This window comes from Cavia porcellus, unplaced genomic scaffold (assembly GCF_034190915.1).
Source record: "Cavia porcellus strain 051 isolate PalLab524CR breed Dunkin Hartley unplaced genomic scaffold, mCavPor4.1 scaffold_33, whole genome shotgun sequence".
NCBI classification, from domain to species: Eukaryota; Metazoa; Chordata; class Mammalia; order Rodentia; family Caviidae; genus Cavia; species Cavia porcellus.
In genome coordinates this window covers 31,934,285-31,949,064 of record NW_026947516.1, presented here as the reverse complement: position 1 = coordinate 31,949,064, position 14,780 = coordinate 31,934,285, and the positions used below count along the sequence as shown (strand labels likewise).

Sequence of the window (14,780 nt, the reverse complement as noted above, 5' to 3'; positions counted from 1 at the left end):
TTAAGTGAAGGTAAATATTTTGAGGGGGATTAATGACAACATGTTGTTATGGTTATAAATTTTTAAGTGTAGACATTCACTATAATTTTGATCATCAATTGCATTTGGCATGATAGAGACTAGAATACCTAAGTTATAGTTCATATATTCACGTTTAAGTATTCTAAGAATGGAAATGAAAGCAAAGAGAAGCAGGCAAAGGAAAAATCATCACAGATTTCCTCTCTTCTGATTTATACATGCAAACCCCTCTAACTTCATTTCTCTTCAGCATTCCAAATTCTGTAACCAAATTGCAACTCACACATGACTTCCTCCAAGGTGCCATAATCATAGTTTGTCTGTCATAGTACTTAAACAGTTCATATGATTTCTGTGTTCAAGACTTAACCCAAATTCCCTTATTTATACAAAAGTTAAGTTTATTTATCTATATACCTTTGAATGATGGATAGGTAGGTTGATTGATAGATATAGATAGATAATCATTGCATGAATAGCTGTTATCTAAAATAAAACTTACAGAAGTTCTTTGAATGGCATGGAAGATACAGCATTTAATGGATGTGGAGCCTTTAAATAAATTAGTGATAATATTTTTACAGTAAAAAGATCTGCAACGATAGTGGCAATAGCAAAATATATTATTTTTAAATAAAAGCAAATACAGTGAAAGTAAGGAATGGAAAAACAGAGGGAGTAAAGAGTGAAACAACAGCAAGCAAGGAAAAATACAAAAAGAAAAAAACAATGTCAATCTAACTCTTACGTTGGTTGCAATATAAATCTCTAAGAAAGCATGTGCTTTGCGTATGTTTTTGTACAAAATCCTATAAATGAGGTCAACCCAAATGTTTACTCACTGAATTGCTGTAACTCTTCACACACTTACAGGGGATAAGTAATATTGATAGTCTGCCTTTCTTCAAGTTCAGCTTGAAAGTATACAATTGTTTCAGGAGAAAAATCTATTTGTGTAACAAAGGCTGAATATCTGGTCGGGTAAATATTGGAAGCCTTATTTCTAATATATACAGAACCTTAAAACATTACCTGAGAGACTAGATTTAATACTTATTTGCCATAACAAACGCATACTATATTATTACTGAAAACATTCGAAAGTTGTGTTTTAATATTTCAATCTAGGATATTACAAAGTTGTAACTTCTTAACAGATTTAATTTGCCCCTTAAATTAATAGCCATGGGGAGTAGACCAATGTGATAAAAATAATGCATCTGCATCTTATGTAATAAGTGCTCCTATTGCTTTCCAATTATATCTGATAATGAAAAACAAATACTTTTAAATTTTTGTGAAATGACCACATGTGTTCTTCTAAAGTAAACTCTATACACAATCAACATGACAGAAGAACCCAATATCAGAGTGTGAATAATAAACATATTTAACATGGTCTTATTTACTGAAACATCTAGTTCTGGTTTCTTAGAGGTCACAGTGAATTAAAAATTGCACTCCAGTAAGACATGTGAAACACGCTGGATTTTAAATCATAACTATTGCATATTTAATAAGATTAATAAAAAAGAAGTAGTAGTAAATGGTAAGAAGAAATAATAAAGAGAAGTAGCTGTCATGGTTAATATGCAAGATCAAACATCAAAAATTGATTTTGACTCTCTGGCCTTGGTGTCTCTAGGTTTATAGGTTGGGCTGAGCATGAAGATTGAGTCATTAATCTTTTAAGGAGAACATGCCAAGTGCACTTCTCTTCTACTAGATCTATGGAGATAACTAATGATGCTATTCAGGAAACTACATATCTGTTTCTCACAAACAAAAGTGCCATGGTAACAGACATCAGTGGAAATGAGTGCAATTTATGAAAGCATATAGATAAAATAATATTCATTGCTAAACTGCATACTTGATACCCAAAAACCAAACAAATAGATTTCTATTTGTCAGGATCTTAATGTAGACATTGAGAAAGGATATCTTAATTCAATTTGCAGACAAAAATAAAGCAAGCACGTTGCAAGATCCAAGTAACTGCCTTATTTGCCACTGTTAATTTATGATATAAAAGTATATTTGTTTGGATGTTGACAAGTAACTATGAGAAAACTATCTTTATAAACAGAAGAGGGCAACGTCTCAGAATTTCTACATAATTTGCAAGCAAGGTTTAAAAATACACAACTAAAATAATATTTAATAATTAAAATAATAATTGAATTTGAAACGAGTTGTTGAGCTTTTTCCAAGTCCTAGAGCAGGAGATAAGAATTTTCCAACTATATCCCATTTGTTTGTTCCACAGTTTACAAACATACAAATTAGAGCTAATTTAATAAATTTTGTTGCTGAACAATTATAGGTTATGTACAATTCACTTGTGACCACTATTTTACGATTGAAAAAGGTCACATTCGCATTGCAATAAATAAATCATAGATCTGACATACACACATAGAAACTGAGGAAAAACAGGTTTATATTATCCTTTGTTTTAACCATAAAAATGAATTTTTCAAGAGATAGTCAATAATTATAATCCCATCCCATTCCAGTTTTATTTCATTTAAAAATATCCAGTTAATATAGATGAAATATTGTGTGAACATAGACATGATGCTTTGTCACACTGCTTACAATCACATCAATGGCAAATAGAACAGCTACACAATAATAAATTGTTCTACAACCACCAATAGATTCAGCAAAATTCACGTTACTTTCAACTCTGTATCAAAACCTTGTTTGTGTATGCACTGTTCCATGCCAACCCTTTCATTCCTCTCCTTTCTGAAATTCAAGTCGCAATTTCTAATATTCCAACCTGTGAATTCTCTTGAACATGATACCAACTATTTCACCCTACTGTCTCTCTAGAATTCATAGAGAACATGTCGATTCTAATAGCTAAACACAATACACATCTTTCTTTCTATCTAAAAACTCTAAAATCACAAACTTTTCTTATCCCACGTAAAATGTGAATGTGTCAAGATTCTGTATTCTGTGATTTATCAGACACAGATTCCTATCGATATGTATTCAATTGCCCTATACACTTCCTCATGCCCTAATTCAAAGTAGCAACACTCAACTAAAAACTCAGATGTCTAAAAAATGTAGAGATTTTCATTAAGTTTCAACATTAATATTGTAGCATATATTTCATTACTGTTGTACCCTTTTTCCTACCAAAATATGGCAATACGGCCCTGTCACATTTTCTTAAATAACACTGATGCTTTCTTTAAATAGTTTCAAGAAATTCAGTATGTCAGCTGAAGTAATATCCTGAAAGAATCTTTGCTAAATGTAGCTGACAATGAAGTGGTAGTATTAACACACACACACACACACACACACACACACACACACACACACTGTACCATATTTCCAAGCAAAAATTAAAATTACTATATAAAGAAGTTAGAAAATCATGCTATATGACAATACCAAATGAAAACTTTTGGTATTGAATCCATTCCAATTCATAGCCATCAACAAAAAGCCATGTTAATTTCAATCCAGTCTCACTTTCATAATTCACAATTAATTTATTCTGCTACTTATCCATAAATCTATCATATATCCACAATATAGACGCCCGACAATTCTTAACCTCTCACTCATGACACATGTAAATACAGCGTTGTCATTTTAAGCCTTAAAACTGAGGGAGAAAGAAGAAACAATTCTTACCAGAGCCTCTTTTGGTCACAACCTTCAAACTTTGTGTAAAAGTAGCGTATAACAGAATCAAATGTGGAATTGGAGCTTTCATCTTCCAGCTCTTAGAGGCTGTTCCCTAAAGCAAAGATAAAAAGAAAAGCATACATTTTTAAAGATACATAGCAATGTTATAATATTTTAAGACTTTTGATCAGGTGCTGTTGCAGTCTGGGGTTGTGAGGAGAAAAATTGCAATCAGGGCACAGAATTTGTAATATTATTTTATGATGGTCACTCAGAGTCAAACACAAGAAAGTGCAGGAGCTCTGCCCATGACACTAAAGACCCAGAATATTCAGCCAAGGACCTGAATCCCATAGCAATGTGCTTCATGAGTCTGGCTGAAGACCTAGAGCCCATGACAGTGCCTCTCATGAGTCCAGTTGGAGGTCTAGAGCCTGTGACAAGGACTCACGCCAGTCTGTTTTATGGATCTGCTGGGGAGGCCCGAAGGTCAGTGGTGGAAGCCAGAAAGTCTATGCCAGCGATGTAAAGGAGCTGTGCCAGTAGCTTGAGGGTTCTACACTGGAGCTGAGAAGTGTCGCTCAAAATTAGGACTAGGGATTATTTTTCCCTGAAAAGTACCACAGCCATCCTCAGCGACACAGAGGTCGAGAGTTCCTCTGATGATGAGAACAGTCAAGTACATGACAGAGAGCCAGCGTGAAAGCTTCTCCTGGAGGTTAAACAGCACACATCTTCCCCTCCAGAGCCAGGAAGCGATGTTCAGTGTAAGGAATTGAGCTCTCCCAGAGTGAACCACAGGCACTCTCACAAATAAGGTCCTGAGCTCCTCTGATGATAATAGCAATCTAATATTGGGGAATCTCATCATGATGAGGTCCTCCAGGAGAACCAAAGGCGTGAAACAGCAACACTTAGGAGAACCCACAACACCTATCTCTATGCTGGTAATCTTCCTCAGGTGGGCCATCTACATTCAGCACCATGCTGATTTAATTCAACTGGTGATAAATTGACCACCAATTTTAATCCATAACAGGTGAAATTGGGATGATGAATTACAAAAAAGAAAGAACATGGATAGGATTACTATCTCATTTCTTTAAGGCAAATCAAATCTCATAAAGCCAAAACTGTCTCCATAGGCTTCACAAAATGCTTTCAGATTTTGTTTGTTTAAGTTTTAAATTCCCCTTTAGAGGCTTGAACTATATTTAAGTTGTTGGAAACAATCTTTTCAAAAAAACTACTTCACTAATAATTTATTTGCAATATAAATTGGCAAAGCTGATATTTTTGAATATTCCATGCTGCAATAAAATATAGTTTTATTTGGTGCCCTTATTTCCAATAAAGGTGAAATCATAAACTTTGTTCCTCTAAAGATTTAATTGCGATTTTGCGAATATCTTTGAAAGAACTTGAAAAGATATTTGGGGAACATTTTAATGCTTTTCTTTCTACTTAAATAAGCTACACTGTTAATGAAAGCCACAAAAACAGTGTTTCTTCTTATTACAAGGCTCTCAGGAGGCCTCCAGAAAGGACAGTACACTGGAGATTGGCTCTCATAAGGGAGAAACATTTCACTTGAAATTAGCTATCTCCGTATCGTCTTCCTCAGAAAATCATCCCTCTTCTTTCCCCAATTTTTGTAATATAGTCAAGAGAATTATACAAATTTAAATGGTACACTGTGATGGATATATACATATACCTCATGAAATGCTAATTAAAATCATGCTAGTTAACATATCTATCACTTGGCAGAGCAATTGTTTTACCTGTGGCCAGACATTTAAAATCTACTTTTAGCAAATTTCAATTATATAATCCACTATTGTCAATTATAGCTCCATGCTGTATATTAGATCCCTGGAATTTATTCCTTTTCTAATTGCAAGCTTGTACCCTTTGCCAAACACCTCCCCACTTCCTCACTCCCCTCTTAGCCCTTGGCAACCATCAGTCTATACTCTGTTCTTTTTATTTTATCAGAGATCAGGAAGGGGAGAGCTGAAAGACTGAATTTCAAAAAAAAAAGTGGCAAGTCAAAAAATAGATCAAATATAACTCATGACAGCACAGGATTCTTTGAAAGCCTGAGCATATCCAGGTTTCCATCACTATGATTTTATCAAGGAAACTGAAACAGTGGTTTCACAGTCATATGTGTTTTTTTTTTTTTTTTTTTTTTTGCTATTCCAGAGTCTTAGATACCTCTGAATATTTTAAGTCATTAATTTATGCACATAAATAGCATTCTGTTAATACGCATTTAATTCACATAATATTAATTGAAATCATTCATTTGTAGCAAAATATCACCATCAACATTTTTGTCAGAAAACCAGAGGATTTATAAAATACCATTGAGGAAAATCTTTTTAAAAATCTGGCATATCTTTAAATGGTTAGAGCCTGCTTCGGTTTTCTAACCAATGACCTTGTGTTCATATAGAGACATAAATGAAATCCAGTCCAAAAAGCTGATTCATCAGACACATCTGAGAAACTCCCACATTAAGGCAAAGCCTTAGTCATGTATTCCTAAAACCTAAATCCCATTTCTCAGTCACCGCACTAACCAGAGCGGCAGGAAATCTTCAAAATGGTATCTTCAGTCTTCAGGTTAGCAGTGAGAATCAGTTCCTTTCTCAGTGTGAGTTTAATCAGTGCTTCCCAAGAAACTCCAGGATTCAACTATGTACTGCAAGCCCTTCCAGCTTAACTATCTTATTACTTTACACTTCTTTAAAATATTATTTCCCACTCATTTCATTTCTGTGAGGCATACAGAGTAGCTTGCAATCCTGTTTCTTAAAAATTCAATTGATTTAGAAAGTATCAATTTGGTAACATCAAGATCGTTGATTGAATCTCTTGAAAGTTTGTATGGGGGAGAATTACATGGATTTAATGTCTTGGTTAAACAATAATAAACTTCAAAAACTACTGTGAGGAAATTTATTGTATCTTAAACTTAAAGATTAAGTATGTCAAGTCACAGAAAACCAAGCTTTGCCCTTCTGGTGAAAAAAATGACATTATTATCTAGAAATAGCCCTGTGCACTCAATATAGTAGTTCTCCTTTTTCATCAAGTAATGTGTTCCTGACCTTCAGTGGGTGTCTGAAGTCACAGATAGTACCAAAACCTGTGCATCCTGTTTTTCATATATACACACACTGCTGATAGAGTAACATATAAATTAAAGAATTATATACTACTAATAAAAATTGTACAACTTTTCTTTCTCTCTCTCAAAATATCTTACTGTACCATACTCATATTTCTTGTGGTGATGTGAGATGAAGTAAATAATCTGGCAACTGACTCTGATTTAGGCAATTACCCTAAACATTAGTTGCAGAGCAATATCGTCAGAGGCAACGAAACAGAGATGGCTACAAAGTGACTAAAAGGTAAGTAGCATACACATCGCATGCTGGCTATACTTCCTCAAAGGATAATTCACAAATTGCAGGTAGGATAGAGGATGACAATGTGAGATTTCATTGTATGACTCAGAAGAGCACAAAATTTAAAGTTTATGAATTATTATCTATGGAAATTTCTATTTATATTTGTAGAATATAGTTGACTATTGGCAGCTGAATTTATAGAAAGCAAAACAGTGGGCAGGGGAATACTGTATAAACATTGACTGAAGTTCTCATGTATTTTCTCACTGTTATACAGTAATTTTTACTATCAATGAACTAATTTTAAAAGGCTTTAATTTCTGAATGAAAGGAGCTAAACCTATGTGCCTATTTCTTGTCCTGAATACCATTCAGCTCTTGGCTTTACATAAATTACTATTAAATCTTATGCATAAAGAGTACCTCACAGTAGTGAAGAGTAGTAAGTTCTTATCTCAACTAGTTTGTCTCAGATTTGCCACCTAGCAACTGTGTGATGTTAGGCAAATAACTTATCCTTCCGCTTTATGGAAAGTATTTTATTTGCACAGTAGTAAGTCTATAACAGTATATATAGTGCCTAGAATAACCCTGGCACATCAAAAGCACTCAGTAAGGGAACATTGCTGCTGTTGTTATAACTACTGATGGTAGTAGCAGCAGCAGCAGCAGTAGTAATATTGTGACGGCCACTCCTCATAATCTCTGAAGCTTTCTGTGTATGCAAGATTTTTTCATCTTATTGACAGTAATAGCTATGTCTTTATTTACATATCTTTTTATCTTAATAAGCTTGCAGCCTCTTCAGGACAAATGTTTTATTCCACTCTTTATTTTTTAATTCTCAATGAATTTTCTCTGGAAAAAAGATGAATGAATGAATGAATGAATGAATGAATGAATGAAAGACTGACTGTGGCTGCTCTTAAAAACAGTTCATTTCCAATGTTCCAGCTTGTCATCTGATAAACACTTACTGAGTATATGTACTCTAGTTACACAATGCCATGCTATGGTGCAATGGGGACACAAAGACAATGCAAAGCAGTCTAATAAACAAGGTTCGCAGACCAATAAAGAATATGAATGCTTACCTAATTACACTGGTCCTGTTGTCATATGGTGAATAAAATACACCGAGGGAGCAGAGGGAGAAATGTACTAATTCTACTCTAGGTTGAGTTTGGTAAAGTCAAAGAAAGGGCTTTCAAAGGAAGTTGTCACTTAAGCTATGGAGGGGAGACTTTTACAAGGAAAGACAGTTCCGCATCCAGAACAAAGAATAAGTGACATAGTCAATACAGCACGGGAACCAGAATGATAACCCCCACACCAAACATGTCTGCATCCAAATCTCCAGGGTTTGTGAGTAAACTCTTATACAGCAAAGGCACTTTGTAGATGTGAGAACTTTTACGTGGGAGATGCTCACTCATGTATGCACAAAGTAATTGAAAATTCTATTTTAAAAGGGCAGTTGAAAACTCAGAGAAAGAAAACATAAGTCAAAGTGAGAGAGTCAACTGATGTACTTTGAAGATGGAACAATAGGCCAAAAGTCAATGAAAATTTATGGCCTCTACAGTAAGAATGTTGGGTAAACATTGTCCTGTAGAATCTTCAGAAGAACTGCAGATATCCCAGCACCATGATTTAACCTAATTTTGTATTTTGGACTTCTAAAATCAAGAAATACGAGAAGAAAATCAAAAGGAATTTCACAACACTAAAGTTAGTGATAATTTGTTAGCAACAATAGGAAAGTACTACTGCAAGGATGTGAAATGGCAAGTTTCAAAATGAGTGTAAATAGACTACAAATATCAAGCTCTAACAGCAGAAGTTAAAAATGTTCAGTGTTTAAGGTGAGATGCGCTAGGTAAGAAGTTGGGATTTTTGTTTTGAAGCTCCTAGAATGTACGTTTTACACTTTTATCAAACTTTATCATCCAAGACTATTTCATGCAATTTTACTTCTTAACCTAATTTATTTTAAATCATGGATACATTACACATATATTGAATGCTTCCTCAGACTGCACCTAATGGCTTATCCAAGGATCTGGGTACCCCTTTCATATAATCCTAAGATTCTTTGCAATGTAGACATGAAGACCAATGAAAGGTCATAAGGAAATAATCTATTTTTATAAATCAGCATAAAATTGAAATAAATTAGTTATCAAGGTAGTAGTACAGGAAAAAGAGGTACAAAGTCAGCCTTAACTCAGTCACAGTAAACATTGGGAGAAAATATTTGAAAATATACAAAACATAGTGACATTAAAGGAGGTGGTAATGAAAGAAATGTTGTAAAGCAAATATGAGACATGTAATTTGTGAAATATTGTCCATTAGGATACTATTTTCTATTATACTGAAAAAAAGAATAAATGTTAGCAATAGGGGTGAAAAAACACTCAATATTATATATGTGTCATTGAATTTAAATTAAATTTCTGGTGTCTATGTCTCATCCTTCTCATCTTCTTCCCTGGCACTGTACCCTGGTTCTGCCCTCCAGCCATCATAAACTAAGACAATTTCCTACATCACGCCCTTCTCATGTTAGAGTTGTCTTGTATTCAATAAAAAATATTTTCCAAGGGCTTAGTAGAGAGTGGAGGATAAGAACACTGTGATTGCAGCTGATGCTAAAGACACAAATTGAGATCAAAAGAATGAAATATAGAGAATAAAAAGAAGAGGGCTTGTGACTTAAATGCTAGGAATTACAACTATTTGTCAGATAAATGGAATCAAGGAACTGTGATTCAAGAAGGAGGTAGGCCAATCAAGCAAGCAAAATATTTAAGGACAAAATCAGGAGAGCATATATTGTAAAGATAAAAGGCATCTTGACTTTAGATTTAAGAGGCAGCTAGTAAAAATGGTCAGATTTTTCAACAGATAAAGTGGGGAATAATCAGCAAATTAGTGGTAGAAAATAAGCATCATCTACTTGCTTCTAAATGGTAAGGTGTAGAGCTCATAAATGAGGATACAGAATTTGAAGGATGAAAATAGTTGAGGATGGGAAAGGCCAAGACATACATGTACAATGAGATAAAGAATAAATAGAGCCAAATGAAGTGAAATTTAAAAGCAAGGTATACTATTATGGGGAAGTTGGATTGAAGCACACAATAACAGTTGAAGTGTGTTTTCAATTTGACTGGCTTGGAATTCACCCTGTAGGAAAGTACACGTCTGCTTATGCCTGTATGGATGATGGAGGCGTGACCTCGGAGTTTATGTGTCATCCTTCTCCCCTTGCTCTCTGGCACTGTTCCCCTGCTCTGCTCCCCAACCACCATAAACTAAGACAATTTGCTACAGTACATCTTTCCACCAGCATCCTTCTTCCCTGGAGCATACTGACCACATTCTGAATCCCCTAAAACATTGAATTAAATGAAGTTGAGGGTGTTGAATATGGTGTTGCACTAATGGGCTAGCTGACTAATAATACATCATCCTAAAAACATAGAATGGATGAATACAAGGGAAGTTTAGAAGTGAAATGGAGGGAAAGTGCACGCATTAGTTTTATTCTATTTATAAAGTATAGACAATTGATTTTAGAATGAGAATGGAGTTAAGAAAGCATCTCACAGCATGTTAGCTTAAGTATGTTACTTTATCTTTATAAGTCCAAACTTTTTTTCATCTAGAAGGCATGGATATAAGAACCTGACATGTTTAGCGCATTTATTGTCTATTTTTACAGCATATTGAGATAGTAAACACATAGCTCAAAATTTTATGAACCTGTAGTAAAACAATTGCCTTTATAGTGACTATTGAGTGTTTAATAATATTTAGCTATAGGTATTTTTAAATGCTAGGTCCTTTTCTACATCTACTAACTATCCTGACTGGTACTAATTAACTGTGCCTTAAATTTTTGACACTACTCTACTCAACATTAAAGCAAACATATTTTCACCCATGGAAAAAACTTAAGGATTCATTTATGCGTGCTACAGATAAAGTGTTTTTCCAAATACCCAATTTGCATAAAGCAAAACAAGTTAAAGTTGTGAGATAAATTCCCTATAGACAGGATAAACAGAGGTTCTTCCAGACTCTGCAACTGAAATTTACTAAAAGCTATGATACTTAAAATTAGTCACAAACTTATCTCTTATATCATTGACCTTTGAATACAACCCTCAGAAAAGTTAAATTCAAATACTGAATACATCTGTACAATTATTTTTTTTAAAAAAATTATTGAATATCTAGGTAGTTTGTAAACTGTTACAAGTGCCAAGATACAAAATATATATTTGGCAGTGGTCAGTGTGGTCAATAATCTCATGGAAAACAGTCATGGAAATTACAAACTTTTGGCATAGGAATACATGTAAGAGATGAATTCTCAAGAACCTATGAAGAGTATTCATTGCACCCTAGATGTCATGGTATCATTCACGGAGTTCCATTTGGACTGACTGTGGAAGCAGGAGAAGGGATTCATTGAAGACCACCGTGCAAAAGGTACAAAAAGGAGAAGCAAGCAATGACAAATAAAGGAAAGTGTACTAACTAGAATTTCTGGGACCAATAACAGAAACTAACAATTTAATAGTTATTAGTTTGTCTTTTGGTTTCAGAGGTTACAGTCCCATGATCAGCTAGCTCAAAGAAAGAAAAACCAAGTGAGAGTGTGTGTCAGAGCAAAGTTCATGGTGGCTGAGAAGCAAAGCAGGGTAATAGTGACACAGAAAAGACAAAAGATCTGATATACTGCCTAAACTCATGCTTGCATGACCCAACCAGATGTACCCAGAAGTATGTCCTCACTTCCCTCAACAGTGATTCTCTCAGCAGCTCCTAAGTCATTCAAATTGAGGTAACTTTAAGCATCCGAGAAAACAAAAAGAAAGCATATGAAGTTGTAAAACCAACAGTGAAAATACATGTTGGGGTGGTTATATCATCTAGATTAAGTTTCAAATCACTCAGATTTCTTCTTCAAAAATATCTCAGACACAGCTCTATGTTTGTATCCTTTTTGAAACTATTCTCAGCAGAAGATCATTTGTCACTATAGAGACTGGCCCAGGAGAAAAATGATATGGTTCCATATCCTATAAACAAACTTCCATAGTGTTCTCCAAAAGCTAATTCATCATCTGACTAAAAGGTCAAAGTGTAAATAAATAAAATCTCTAGTTACATGGTTCATGACAGATTCCCCTATAAGATGGTAAAGAATATGATACTCAAAAGACAAATGAGCTTGTCCAAAATGTGTGTGTTTCTGATTTAAATATTGTCCTGAAATTTAAACTCTGTGGACTTTGCTATGGAATAAAGTGGTATACAATGCTATGGGATGTTCTGCAAACCAACACATTGAAGAAGTGATCACAGATAGTGTGGAAAAATTGGCACACTAGTTAGGTAAGACCTTGTGAAACTGAAAGCTATAGAGAAATCCAATAAGGAGAAGATTTATTCAATACTGAGTAAGCTCAGTGACTATATTATTTGTTGTGCCCATGTCTAAATTATGTGATAGTTAAAAATGTGAAGTCATGTACTTGAAAAAGTACATGAAATTTTGTATGGGACACCAAGTCTCAGATGATACCTGAGTCCTGACTGGCAAACTGAGTTAGGCTTGCAAGACCATGAGCTGAGAACCCAGCTAAACTGTGCCCAGCCTACTGTCCCACAGAAATCAGATGATAATACATTTGTGTGGTTTTAAGCTACAGAATTTGCACTACATTTTTAGGAAGCTGTCAGTAACTAATGCATACCTTAATGAATAATTCCAATAGACATACTGAATATATATATATATATATGAACAAATATATTTAATGAAAATTTTTAAATTGTCTAATTATTATGGTATAAGAATGTCAAATTATAGAAAATACCTGTAATCTGGAATATTATTCAACTACCACCAATAATCTTGAAAAGAATCAATTGGAAAAATCATCACAATAGAATGTAAACAGATAAAAGCAAAACACAATGTTTTATACACAGTATGACCCTTATATTAATTTGGATGTGAGAAGATGACTAGAAATATTGACAGCAGCTTATCGTGTGAACTTCATTACCTTAAGTAATTATACTTTAATTTTACTCCTTAATATCAAATGATTGAAACAATTAAACAATATGCATCATTTTTCATACAATCTCTGTGCACTTATTTCCCTTTAAAATTTGCTTAGAAGAAGTTTCAAGGAAACAAATTGATTCAAGTTTTTGAAGAATCTTAGTGATTTACCATAATTTTCTGTCATAGGTCATAAACATACATTTCTAGACTTGAACCATCCTAGTAAGACTCACTGGACAAAATATTTACTCCCTACAATTTCTAATACACTCAACCACAGCTTAATGTGAAAGATTCACCAATACAAGTACTGTGAAAACAATCAGAATCCAATTAAAATAGAATCTCAACAATTAGGCAAATGCACACACAAAAATGTCCTCATTTTTGCACAGTACCCACTGAACAGTTTCAATTAGATCACAAACCATAAGAAAATATTTAATAGATAATAGAAAGAATGAAATGTTCAACAGTTACAGCGTTAAATGTTTTGTCAGCTGTAAATTAGACAAAGGACTAATATCTCGAATTTATAAAGAACTGAAAATAATCAGATCTCCCAAACTGAAAGACCCAGTCCAAAAATGAGCATCTGAGATGAATATACACTTTTCAGATTAACTACAAAGAGTAAATGTAAAAAATGTTCAGCATCACTGTTCATTGTAGAGACGCAAATTAAACAATACTGAGATTCCATCTCACTCCAGAAAAAATGAACTGTATAAATAAATCAACCAAGAGCAAATACTGGCATGACTGGCTAAAAAGAACTTTTCTCTACTGTTGGTGGGAGTGTAGACTGTTTGAATCAGTGTGGTGATTCTTGCAAAACTAGGATTACAGGTCCCATTTGACCCAATTATTCCCCATGTTGGTGTCTTCCCAAAAGAATTAGAAGACTCACACCTTTGTGCTTACTGCACACCGACATTTTTATCACCACAGTTTGTAATAGCTAAATTTTGGAACAGCCTAAATTCCCATCAACCTATGAATGGATAAAGGAGCTATGATATTTTTACATGATGGAGTATTATTCAGCCATAAAGAAGCTAAGCTTGACATATTTCTAGGTAAATGGATGTACCTTGAGACCATACTCTTAAATGAAATAAATTGAACACTCATTTGTGAATATCACTTTGTCTCTCTGGTGTAAGAAATTGAAAGTGTAATTAAGGATCAAAATGTATGAAAAAATTATTTAAATGAGAAAAAAAAACTATAGATGAGGGAGAGAGAAAAAAGAGAACAGAAAAATTAGGAAAAAGGAAAGAATGTAACCAAAGCTTTTGTACATTAGCAGAGGGAAGAGGGGTTGAATGAAAGGGAGGAGAATGGGGGAAAAACACGAATCAAGATAGATTATGTACAGATACAAATGCACTATGATGCATATGATCATTATGTGTATATATTTATAGATAGTATCAATAAACTTAATTTAAAAATTAAAAATAAAAATTATATAAGCACACAAGACACACACAAAAAAGAATAAAATGTCTAATAAAGAAGAAAGATATAAGCAAATGCACATACATGTCTACTTTAAGGGACTATTGGACATAGTGGGT

General features: G+C 33.9%; 1 protein-coding gene across 3 annotated transcripts in view; it reads right to left on the bottom strand.

Moving 5' to 3' along the window:
* Positions 1-14,780, bottom strand: part of Il1rapl1 (interleukin 1 receptor accessory protein like 1) — a 1,239,862-nt gene that overhangs the window by 1,041,841 nt on the left and 183,241 nt on the right. For all 3 annotated transcript variants that reach the window (XM_063243102.1, XM_013146969.3, XM_063243101.1), the window contains one exon: positions 3,685-3,790. In XM_063243102.1, coding sequence (XP_063099172.1) covers positions 3,685-3,766 — 82 coding nt within the window. In that variant the 5' untranslated portion in view covers positions 3,767-3,790. The remainder of the gene's footprint in view (positions 1-3,684; positions 3,791-14,780) is intronic.